The 11,002-nt window shown below is 32.8% G+C and overlaps 2 protein-coding genes across 4 annotated transcripts; both read left to right on the top strand.

The window, feature by feature from the left end:
* Window positions 1-2,185: 2,185 nt before the first annotated feature.
* On the top strand, window positions 2,186-6,329 carry LOC100265056 (transcription factor bHLH123). Of its 3 annotated transcripts, none has more exons than XM_010660300.3 (10): window positions 2,186-2,334; window positions 3,015-3,217; window positions 3,432-3,492; window positions 4,311-4,420; window positions 4,551-4,663; window positions 4,927-5,094; window positions 5,190-5,270; window positions 5,370-5,435; window positions 5,527-5,583; window positions 5,917-6,329. In XM_010660300.3, the coding sequence occupies exons 2-10, from the start codon at window positions 3,130-3,132 to the stop codon at window positions 6,043-6,045; spliced, it is 873 nt and encodes a 290-aa protein (XP_010658602.1). In that variant the 5' UTR covers window positions 2,186-2,334; window positions 3,015-3,129; the 3' UTR covers window positions 6,046-6,329. The 3 variants fall into 3 exon arrangements, with proteins under 3 accessions (XP_010658602.1, XP_002279297.2, XP_059598112.1); XM_002279261.5 differs by having other exon boundaries at window positions 2,187-2,334; window positions 3,015-3,193; XM_059742129.1 differs by lacking the exon at window positions 2,186-2,334 and adding an exon at window positions 2,403-2,490.
* A 1,600-nt stretch (window positions 6,330-7,929) lies between these two features.
* On the top strand, window positions 7,930-10,557 carry LOC100258124 (small ribosomal subunit protein uS8). The gene is made up of 4 exons (XM_002284025.5): window positions 7,930-8,053; window positions 9,377-9,527; window positions 9,657-9,817; window positions 10,186-10,557. Exons 2-4 carry the CDS (start codon window positions 9,395-9,397, stop codon window positions 10,282-10,284), a joined length of 393 nt encoding a protein of 130 aa, XP_002284061.1. The 5' UTR covers window positions 7,930-8,053; window positions 9,377-9,394; the 3' UTR covers window positions 10,285-10,557.
* Window positions 10,558-11,002: the final 445 nt, after the last annotated feature.

Below are 11,002 nucleotides of genomic sequence, written 5' to 3'. Positions count from 1 at the left end.
ACAAAGCCTTTAAAGAAAAAGAAAAAATAATTAATTAATTAATCTTATCATGTACGTTCTTATCAAATCTAATTCTTGAATATCTTAGGTTATGATTAGTTCTTAGAAAGTACTAAAAAAAGAAAAAAAAACTATTAAGAAAAATGATTTTCTTATGTTTCGATTTTAATATGGAAAATATGAAAAAAAATATATATATATATATATATATAATTAAAATTAATTAGAAATTTATATATTTTTAAATTATTCAATCTTTATAAAAAAATGAAAAATAAGTGAAATGAGTTTGAAATATTATATAAAAATAATTTATTGATTTTAATTTTTTTTCTTCACTTTTTCTTTCTTCTATTTTTTATCTCAATTTTTTAGGAACCAAATATAGCATTAAGGATATGTTTAATTGGTTTTTAGAAAGTTTAAGGAAAAATGCAATAGAAAGACAAAAGAGAAGAAAAAAAATAGATTTAAAATCAATAAATCATTTTTATATGATAATTCTTTTTTTCATATATTTAAATCTTCTGTATAAAGATTAAATAATTTAAAAATAAATAAATTTATTAATAATTTTTCATATTTTTTATAGTAAAATCAAATATAAGAAAATTATTTTCCTTAATATTTTTTTTTTCTCTAATACTTTCCGATATCCAAACATAGTGAGGTTGGTTCAAAATGTAAAACAAAATATAGAACATTTAAATTCAAGCTAAAAAAACTATTGGAAATGTTGAAATCATAAAGAAGAAAAATTTGACCCACAAATGACTTAATAAATCAAAATGTAATAATGTGGGTCATTCATCACCAAACTTTGGGCACAACCAACACATATGATTATAAGTCCAGACTCACCCTTGCATGGGTAAATTCGTCAACCCAAATACAAAGAGGTCAACACTCAACAATTTCATACAGAGACAAACACCAAGAACCAGGCAATGAAGACAAAGGCATTATACTTTTTATTCAGTAACATCACAGACTCATCAGAGTCCAATTAACTCAGTGAAAATTATGCCAAAATTTTTTAATTTTGATAAACAAGAGACAAAAAAAAATTAAATAAACTGCAGTCTAAGCCCAGAAATCAAATCTTAATAAAATAGGGTAGTGGGTCAATAAATTGGCATTTCTTTAGATGGCTGATGATTAGAAGATACCCTCTGGAATTAACAGGCTTTTAAGGTAGTATTTTGCCTTTTTCTAATTTTGTTTATATGTTCGAACTTCATAGCAAGTTCGACCCTTTGTAATATATATATATATAATGCATAAAATAAAATAAAAAGAAGAGAATTCATTAAATTTATCGAACTAACTTATCATTCATGTATTTTCATCGAGATAAAATGGTTATTTTATTAGAAAAGAAGAAATCATCCTCACTTTATAAAAGTATTTAGTCCGTCCGTCATTTTTCACCTTAAAAACTATTTACTTAGGACAAAAACACCTTTTTTTTTATTTATAAAAATTACCCTTTCTTGTAGAACATACGTGTAAATTATGAAAGTATTAAAGAGTATTTATGTTAAAAATGGGTTACACTTCAAATTTAAAAATGGGAGAGGTTATTAGTTTTACAAATTTTCGATTTTCATATATTTTAATCAAATAATTCTAAAATTAAAACCCCAACAAGGTAAACTATTAAGGTTAATATCTATTGGTTTATTTTTAGGGTCGATATGCATATTCAAACTCTATATATAAAAAACCCAAATTTCATGTAGATTTTACATACAAGAAAACTCTAACAACGTGAACCTTAGGGTTTGTATGGTTGATTTAGTTTTAAAGTTGATTTATATATTAGATGAGCTAGTTGCAAGCAACTGAGTTGGCATCGAGTCATAAAATTTAGTCAGATTGATGTATTGAACAAGTTAATTATAAAGTTTTAGACTATACTTTATCTAGATATTAGTCTAATCAATAGTATTAAAACCCTAATATAAACAAAGTCAAATTAAGGCGAAAGCGAAATCAAACAAATACAAGCCAATTTAAGCCCCTATTGCTATAAAAGAGTAGCATTTTTTTCTATCTTCTCATATCAACTAACCCTGGAAGTTTCATTTTCTTTTCATGCAATTAATAAGGGCTGTGACCACAAAACATTTTTGCTTCCAAAGGAAAAGAGCCGTTGTTACACTCAAAAGAAACCCAAGAAGTCACAGTCTCACAAGTCCCTCTTCTGGAAAAAATTCTATGAATATTGCTCTTTATATACGGTCTCTTTGCTTCAATGCCCACTCATTGAAGATATTGGGCTCAGGATACTGAAGGAACTAGCTGTTTTTCCTGCTGTGTTTCCGGTCAGAGGTGAGGTTTGAATAGATTTTTGATTCAGTGTGTTTTTTTTCCCTTTTTGGTAATAATTGTTCTGAAATCTTCTGGGTTATGGAGGTCTATTGGGGATGATATCTTCATGATGAGCATTATTTTCAGGATTTTGAGCATGGAGTTTGGAGCTAATTGGTTTGCTACTTTTTTTTCTTTTCTTTTTTTCAGTTTTGAGATTGTTTTTCTTGTCTGATCTTTTGAGCCTTTTGATATTGTTTTGAAACATGGGGAGGGACAATTTTTTGGTATACTTTGAAACCATGTTTGGTCACTGAGAAAATGCAGGAAAAAAAAAAAAAAACCAAGAGAAAGAAAACCACTCCTGGTATATATCATACAACATCTGACCAGTGATCCTCTATCACGAACCAGTTATAAGATTCCAGAGCTTTCTTTTCTTTTCCTCAGTTTTCTCAGCAAGCAATCGCAGCATGAATGCATTAACTCCATTAAAATTTGCTTTGCAGGTTTGATGATTTGATCATGTTCCATTCTCAGTTGGAACTTCTTAATTTTTTCCAAATTTTTTCCTAGAGAATGTTTTCTGTAAAACCTGCATGGCTTCTAATGGAAAAACTCATACATTTTCCTCCCACATCAACCATTTCCCCCTTTTTTCCAACCTAATCTCATTCTATTTGTTCTGAATTGTGTTGCAGGTCACTGTTCTCAAAGCTTTGAAAGGCTTTGAGCACAGGCTTCTGATCTCATCAGTTGTACATCTGCCCAGTATAAGCTTCATTGCTTCAATATTGTTTCCTTGAAGAAAACTTCATGCAGTTTCCAGAAATGAGGAATGCGATCCTACCGTCTTTTTCTTCACAATATTGCAGCTTGGGTAATACACCTAAAAGTTTCTCAGGTCGAACAATTTTGCTTTGTGCCTGTTTGGTTGATGAGAAAACGTAGGAAAAGGAACTGATGAGCTAGCTGCTAGCCCCATATATACAGCTGCTTATCTTGTTTCCTTTTCCTTTACTTTCCCGGAAACCAAACTGAGCATTGATTTTGCAATGAATAAGCTTTGTTGATAATTGGATGAATCCTCGTTTTACATGCATGAATTCTTATTTCAGGAAACAATGAAATAATTCAGATTCCAAACTCAGAAGTTTCAATGCAAATGGACCCCAAAGTGTATGTCTTCTTGGACTTTTTTACATCTTAGGATAAACATACGATTTGAAAATGGAAATTTTTTTTCTGTTTGGTGATAAGAATTGAAGGACCCATAAAGACAAAAGAAACAGTGCATTGAATCTATCAAGTTGGTGGATGATGAAAAATATTATATTATATTAATTAATCCCATTTTAATTATTTTATAATATGCTTTCACCTTACATCTAGGGTTTATGATTTTTAAAAAATTTTGATATATAAAAAATAGTATTGATTGTGAAGAGACAAAACTTCCAAGGAAATTGAATACTTATTTGGTTTTGTTGCTGACATCAATCTTTGGATTAGGTTTCGGGAAAAATGAAACATAATACTAATTTTAATTAGTTTTTATGAAAAAAAAATACTTTGAAATAATGAAGCTGAATATATTATATCTTGTAGTCGGTTGTTCCAAATTGTACTTATTCTTAAATAATCAACTCAAACGATTGATATGATATCATAACTAAAATCAATATTTTATTTTTTTTTATAGATATAAATATCTTTAATTTTATAAATATTTTTGAGAAACTTTTTGGGAGTCGGTGCAAAGGAAGAGAAGACTTTTCCTTTGACAAGCGACATTCAAAATTAAGGAAGAAAAATATGCCAAAGTTAGGTTCAAAATTGCCAAAGACAAAATTTAAGTAGGATTGAAGCCCCAAAAGTCAAAAAAATTCCCTTTCATGGTAGCCTAAAATCATCAAACTTGTTCATTCATTACTGTAAACTAAGACACGATGCCTATCACTTCCTAATGATCATCCATTTTCCTGGTCTCTCAACAGGAATGCCTACAGCAGCAGCTTTATTATCAGTTCTAAAGCATACAGCAATCAGCTAGGAGATGGGGGATTTGCCATGCCTGCTCAGACCTTCATTAATGATGATCAACCAGGTTCAGTGAATTTCTGTTATAAACTTTTTGGTCTAATTTTTCTTCCCTTTTTTCTTCAAAATTCCAACCACTCCAAGCTGAATTCTGTACATGGCCCATATATGAATTTGCCCACATTTTCAATTCTCAGGAACATCTTTATCATCCACAATCAAGAGACTAAGTCACCCTTGCCCGGCTGCGGATTATCAGACTAGCATGCCAAGATATGACGGCATTTCTCAGATTCCACAGCTTGAAGATGTATGTTGAATATCGGTTTTCTTGCATTCAACCCTGTCCCTTTACTTGAAAATTTGGCCGAACGAATTGATGGCAACCTGCTTCAACTTTGAAAAGGGAAAAATTGCAGTGGACAAGTCAAAAATCCTTGTTTTTTATCGTTGAAATCCAACTTCACCTAAGACTTTTTCTAATTTTTATCATGGGGGTGAATTCATCTTACTGTTTGGATCACAAAACCAGACCTGAACTTACAAATTTTCTCCTTTTTCCCGGACTTTCAGGCTATGCAAAATGCAAGGAAACGACCCATTGAGGCAGTCGATGATCTGGTGGGGAGGAAGATTTTTGAGGAGTGGAAGAGCAGTAAGAAGAAGAAGAAGACTGTGAGCTCTGAAGGGCAATGGCATCCTCAAGCTAACAAAGAAGCCATGGAGATCCAAAGACAAAGAGTATGTGAATGTGAAACCATGTAGTACTTTACTTGAGGTCCCCCAAGCATTAATTTGAACTCAAATTTGAAGGGTTGTTCTCTTTTTGGTTGTAGCTGCATGTGCCAGTGAAGAGAAGCCAAAAACTGAGTGACAGGATCACAGCTCTTCAAAAGCTGGTTTCCCCTTATGGAAAGGTCAGTAATGGCTACTCCTTTTGTCATCCATCTCCAAAAGGAATATCATTATTCAGTGTCTTTGCAGAAACTGAAAGTGGGGTTTTGGGTTTATTGCAGACAGACACTGCTTCAGTTCTTCAGGAGGCTTCTCTTTATATCAAACTCCTCCAAGGACAGATTAGGGTAAGAGAAAATAATACTTTGAAGCATTGAAACTCTGAACTATTTGTAACCCCATTGGTGATCTTCTTAAGAGTTTCCTTTCCTGATACAGAACCTGTTTCAGATACTAAGTACCTCATACTGCAGAGTTACACCTCTTCATCAGCAGGTAGGCAGGCAGGCACTTACATTCTGAATCCAACTACAATGGCACTACATTTCAATTGAACTTAGGGTTATTTGATTAAAATGAATGAAATAATCCCCAATTTGTAATATCACAAAAATATCTTAACTGTTTTTATATATATATGAAAATAACATTCTATTTTAAAACTTACATATAAATAATTGAAATATTGAAGGGTATTAATGTCAAAAATGGGTTACTCTTCAAGTTCAAACATGGGAGATTAGATTTATATTTACAAATTTAAGATCATTTCATCCCTTCTAATTGATTATTTTGAATTGAACTGAAACCCATTGGTTTTGTGAACAGAAAATTGGAGAGAAAGAGCAGGACTTACAGAGCAGAGGGCTTTGCTTGGTGCCCATAGCATTCACTCAGAAACTGACAAGGGAAGACCAGGTTGATCATCATCAAGCCATGGAGCAGAGGGAGTTTTAGTAGCCAATGAGAGGCCATATTTAGCTTGACCCTAGCATTAATCATGATTATTTAGCAGTATTAAAGCAAGAGGGGTTGCTGTTTTTGTTATCTAAGGAATTTAGGTAAAATATTACATGTAGGTAGAATGGTTTTTATTCTCTTTGTCCCTCAGAACCTCCCAGAGACTTCAAAGTGATCTTGAATCTTGCTCTGGTTTGATAACACTATAGTGGTACTGGTTATTCTTATGGTAATTTTTTCTGTTTAATGGATTGCGCCTTTAGTGGTTTTCATTTGGTCAATTTGGGGCCTGGGCCTCACAGACTCATTCAGTTTCATGTTCAACAAACTTTAGTTGTTAACGATTTCCATGAGAGAAGTGGTTTTGGTTTCATTGTATTTTTGTATATCTTCTGGTAAAGTATCCTACAAAAAAGGCAACAATGAGAAGGAAAATACTAGGGTATGGATTCGATGTGTCAATAAGCCTTTAAAGACTTAAACGAAGGTTGTGACTAAGGAGTCTATGTTGGCACTACCTAATCATATTAAGATGTTCAAGGTACACAAAGATGTCTCAAACTTTGCAATAGGAGGGGTTCTTATGCAAGACAAGCATCTTATCACCTTTGAAAGTCACAAGCTTAACGACATAGAGTGATGCTACACGGTGCAAGGGAAGGAGATGATGGTCATAGTCCATTACTTGCGCACTTGGAGGTACTACCTATTAGGGTCTCACTTTGTGGTCAAGACCGACAATGTTGCCATTAGCTACTTTTAAACGTAGAAGAAGCTAAGTCCTAAACTAGCTAGGTGACAAAACTTCTTCATCGAGATTGAACTTACGATCTCAACCATTGAAAGTATAAGGTGAAATTTAGAAAGTTAAATGATGATACAAATATATAAAACAAGATACAAATAAATGAGACCAAAGTACACATAAATTGGAACATGAGGTATAAAACAATGAGACTAAATTATATATGTACCATATGTGATTAGGTTTTTTTGGTAGATACTAATTTGATATTATAACAGGACCTACGAGAATAATTTGAATATAGGATTGTTCATGCCTTAAATACTTGAGTCAACAGTCGATTGAATGAATAAAATAAGATAGGATATATAATATACTTAGCATATTACATATACCGATAATGATATCCTAGTTATATTATATCATATCACATTAGTGTTTGATTAATAAAATGAATAAAAATTAGAATGAAAAATATATTTCATTTCAATATTAACTTATTTTTTTAATAGAAAATAAATTGCTTTTCGAGGTTTGAGTTTTAAAAAATATGAATTTTCTTTCATATTAAGATCCCTTCATAATTTACTTTTCAATTCATATTAATAGTATTAATATTTAAAATATTCAAATTTTTATAAATAAAGAATATTACCTTTTTTATAACAAAAATTAAAATTTAATTAAATCAAATTGTTATATGAAGTGACTAGGCTACAACTTAAACGGGTTAGAAGGTTAATCCATGTCAAACCTAACTCGAGGTGGTGTTAAGAATTCCTAATCCATGTCAAGTTTATGAGCAATTTAAGTTAACATGAGTTCGTACAGATCATCAAATAAAATAATTATTTTGGAGATTATAAAATATAAGTTATATTATGAAATAACATAGTAAAAACTAAATATTTAAAAAAATTAAGTTACATTATTTTGGAGTTATTTCTTATTCTTCTTATTTTTTTTATATTTTAATAAAATAATATATAATGTAATTAAAATTAAGTAAATGAATTTGGAATTTATTTCAATAACAATGCCATGATTATCAAAATATTTTTTTTTTTGGGACTTTTCATATAAATTTTCTGTCATGTATTGGGCTCTCCGTACGGGAAGCCCAGAAAGGGTATAAAAGTAATTTCATGCCATTTTCCCACCCTGATATAGACGCGCTAGGGTTTCATTTGTTTAGTTCTCAAAGCCTCCCAAAACCCTAGCTCCTGCTCTCTGCTTTGGAGGCGCTTCTGCAGATCTCTGGTACGGACCGCCCAAACTTGAGCATTTCATCTCTCTCGCTTGATTCCTCTCCTGTTTATACGGTTCTTTGTTTCAAATCTCTTTATCTGTTGTTTCGATAGATGATCCTGATTTGATCATTTTGATTATTGTATTTTTGCATTTTTTGGGTATTACCTCCGTTTGGTTCTCGGGAGAACGAGGGAAAGGGAAGGGAAAACCTGTCTTTCTTAAGCATTACCCTCGTTCTTTTCGAGAACAAATCTATGTCGATGATCCGATCAAGGTACTGAAATTAAATGCCTCCAGGATTATTGTTAGGGCTCGTGGTTATCGATGCCACTGATTTATGATTTAGTATGTTTGTCTGAAATGGTTGGTTTATGTAACAGATGATGAACAGTTGGAATAGGTCATTACTGCATGCTAATAGTCTTTGTAGTTGTTCCTGTCCCCGTGTCATAGTAGGAAATATTACATAGAAGCTGGATCCTTGTTAATAAAGAGATTTGTTTCCAAAAGAGAAAGTTAGGTGATTGATTTTAATTGTTCTTTCTCTGTTAGAGTTTCTGATGAATACAGGATGATTAATTTTGCAGTTGTTTAATCAAGAGTCTGTTTGGTAGTGATTCTAGGAAGCTCTTTTAGTTAAAAAAGTGTTTTTGAAAAAAAATTAGGTGTTTGACAAAATTTAGGAAACATCTGAAAGCGCTTTTACTAAAAGTACTTTTGAGTAGAAATACTGCCAAATGCATATTATTTGTGGTTAATGATAAAATGGTGATGAAAGACTATATACTTGGTTGTCATTGGGTGTATTTGTGGAGTTATTATGTACCAAATGGATGTTCTGAAGTGGTGATTATTGGGAAAATGAATATTGTTTGCTTGGCCTTATGGTTGGAAGTGTCTAGGTGATGGAGTTGGCTTAGCATATTATGGATTATAACTGGCTAGTTTGAGAGAGTGGCCTCTAGCTAGGTGCCCTGAAAGAGTTGAGATAAGCCACACTATCAATTGGTTTATTTCTTTACCATTAAAAGATTGATAAACTAATACAAAATGTCAGTAGTTATCATTTGTCAAATGACAGAAGGTTTGAATTCTGTATAATGTGTTTCCCATCCCTTGGCTTTATAGCAATAGCAAATTCAATAAGCCATACATTTTTTGTTTTATTGAACAACAAGAGTCTAAGAGCGCAAATCTCTCTTCCAGATATGGGTTCATGCCCTTTTTTTTTTGTTTCTGTTCTGCTTGATTTCTATTTTTTCTTATTTATCATGTGGGATTTCATGTCAAAGTTTTGTGCAAGTAGTTTGACAACCCTTTTATATTTTGTAGCGGCCTTGTTTAGTGAAGATGGTGAGAGTTAGTGTCCTGAATGATGCTCTCAAGAGCATGTACAATGCAGAGAAGCGTGGGAAGCGACAGGTGATGATCAGACCTTCCTCAAAAGTGATCGTCAAATTTCTCCTGGTTATGCAGAAGCATGGTACTAATCAATTCATTTGAATTTCAGATTGTTTCAATTTTCTTTTCTTCTTTACTTTTGCATTGTTTTTTTTTGTTACCTGTGTACATTTTTATTCACGTATTTTACTGATTTTATTTTGCTCTACAGGTTACATTGGAGAGTTTGAGTATGTTGATGATCACAGGTCTGGAAAGATTGTTGTTGAACTGAATGGAAGACTAAACAAATGTGGGGTTATCAGTCCCCGTTTTGATGTGGGTGTCAAAGATATTGAGCCATGGACTGCTAGGCTGCTCCCCTCAAGACAGGTTAGCATGAAACCTCCTTGTTAATTCTACTTCCATGAAACTGCTGCTCCAGTCACCACTGAGTAATCACAAGCTCACTAACGGGTGTTTTCTGATGGGTTTTACCCATTAGATATAATTGGAACTTAAACGTCACTGGATCAATTGAGTTTGCTATTCATAGAATTTTGAAGTGATTGAGAATGTGCTGGAATTAGATAACTTTAGCCTCCTAGGTTGCTTTCTACCTAACAATATATAATGTACATGTCTTTTCATATGCTGTTATTATTTTAGCTGCATACTAGTGTATTACAGGCTAGATTTCCTTTGCCAACAATATATGTGGTTTCATTTGATGACCTTTGATGATGGTCCAAAAATTGCAGTTTGGATACATTGTGCTGACTACTTCGGCTGGCATCATGGATCATGAGGAGGCTAGGAGAAAGAATGTTGGTGGCAAAGTGCTTGGTTTCTTCTACTAGGGTGATTTTATCCCAAGAATGGATCTGAATTTTTCTACTAATGAAGAATTTTGGTGTACTTTGGAACTTGATTTTGCCATAGAGTTAGTTCTATGTTTGCTTGAATTCCTGTTTTGTTTTGAACGTGAGTGGAGGTAGTTACCAGCATTTTTAAAGACAGTAATGTTAGTTGCCGTGTTTACCCTTTACCTAAAGATGGTTACAATTTGTTTTTTTGCAAGACTGCACATTTGGCAATCATTTCAATTTAAATTACCGTGTTTGTTTTTATCATCATAAGGTGCCTTTAACAACTCAATGTAAAGCATTGACAGCAGGGGGAATTTCTGACTGCCAATCTCCACTCCTGTGAATGTGTACAACTCAGCGAATTATTATTTAATAACATGGGAACATGCCAGGAATTGTGGTTCTTCTCATCCTAGAGGTTGTGTTTTGCTCATGTTACATCACAATGTCCAGCCCCTACATCACCCTCCCATATTGGGCCTCTTTTACTGTTTTCTCCCAATGTGGGGAAGACAATTTCCAGGCCCGGGCGTCTGCAGCGGCCCTACATTTCCAGACTTATGGTATCAGACTGCCCTAGTCTACTGGTTCCAGATTCTCCTTTAAAATGTAAACGTCAAATGTCATATCTCGTTAGTTAAGGGGCACCATCAGAAGTGCCAGTCAATATGGGCCATTCCATTTTCTTTTTAATCCCTGGAATGGTGTG

This window comes from Vitis vinifera, chromosome 13 (assembly GCF_030704535.1).
Source record: "Vitis vinifera cultivar Pinot Noir 40024 chromosome 13, ASM3070453v1".
Taxonomy (NCBI): Eukaryota; Viridiplantae; Streptophyta; class Magnoliopsida; order Vitales; family Vitaceae; genus Vitis; species Vitis vinifera.
The sequence above is the reverse complement of the archived record's forward strand: the minus strand, read 5'-3'. Positions and strand labels throughout refer to the sequence as shown.

What these genes read in the sequence shown, in the direction of transcription:
- LOC100258124 (XM_002284025.5), top strand. Translation starts at nt 9,395, where the DNA reads ATGGTGAGAGTTAGTGTCCTGAATGATGCTCTCAAGAGCATGTACAAT. An exon ending in CCTGGTTATGCAGAAGCATG is followed by an intron (nt 9,528 to 9,656) that starts GTACTAATCAAT and finishes TTTGCTCTACAG; the next exon opens with GTTACATTGGAGAGTTTGAG. An exon ending in GGCTGCTCCCCTCAAGACAG is followed by an intron (nt 9,818 to 10,185) that starts GTTAGCATGAAA and finishes CAAAAATTGCAG; the next exon opens with TTTGGATACATTGTGCTGAC.
- LOC100265056 (XM_010660300.3), top strand. Translation starts at nt 3,130, where the DNA reads ATGCAGTTTCCAGAAATGAGGAATGCGATCCTACCGTCTTTTTCTTCA. An exon ending in ATGCAAATGGACCCCAAAGT is followed by an intron (nt 3,493 to 4,310) that starts GTATGTCTTCTT and finishes GTCTCTCAACAG; the next exon opens with GAATGCCTACAGCAGCAGCT. An exon ending in TCCTCCAAGGACAGATTAGG is followed by an intron (nt 5,436 to 5,526) that starts GTAAGAGAAAAT and finishes TTCCTGATACAG; the next exon opens with AACCTGTTTCAGATACTAAG.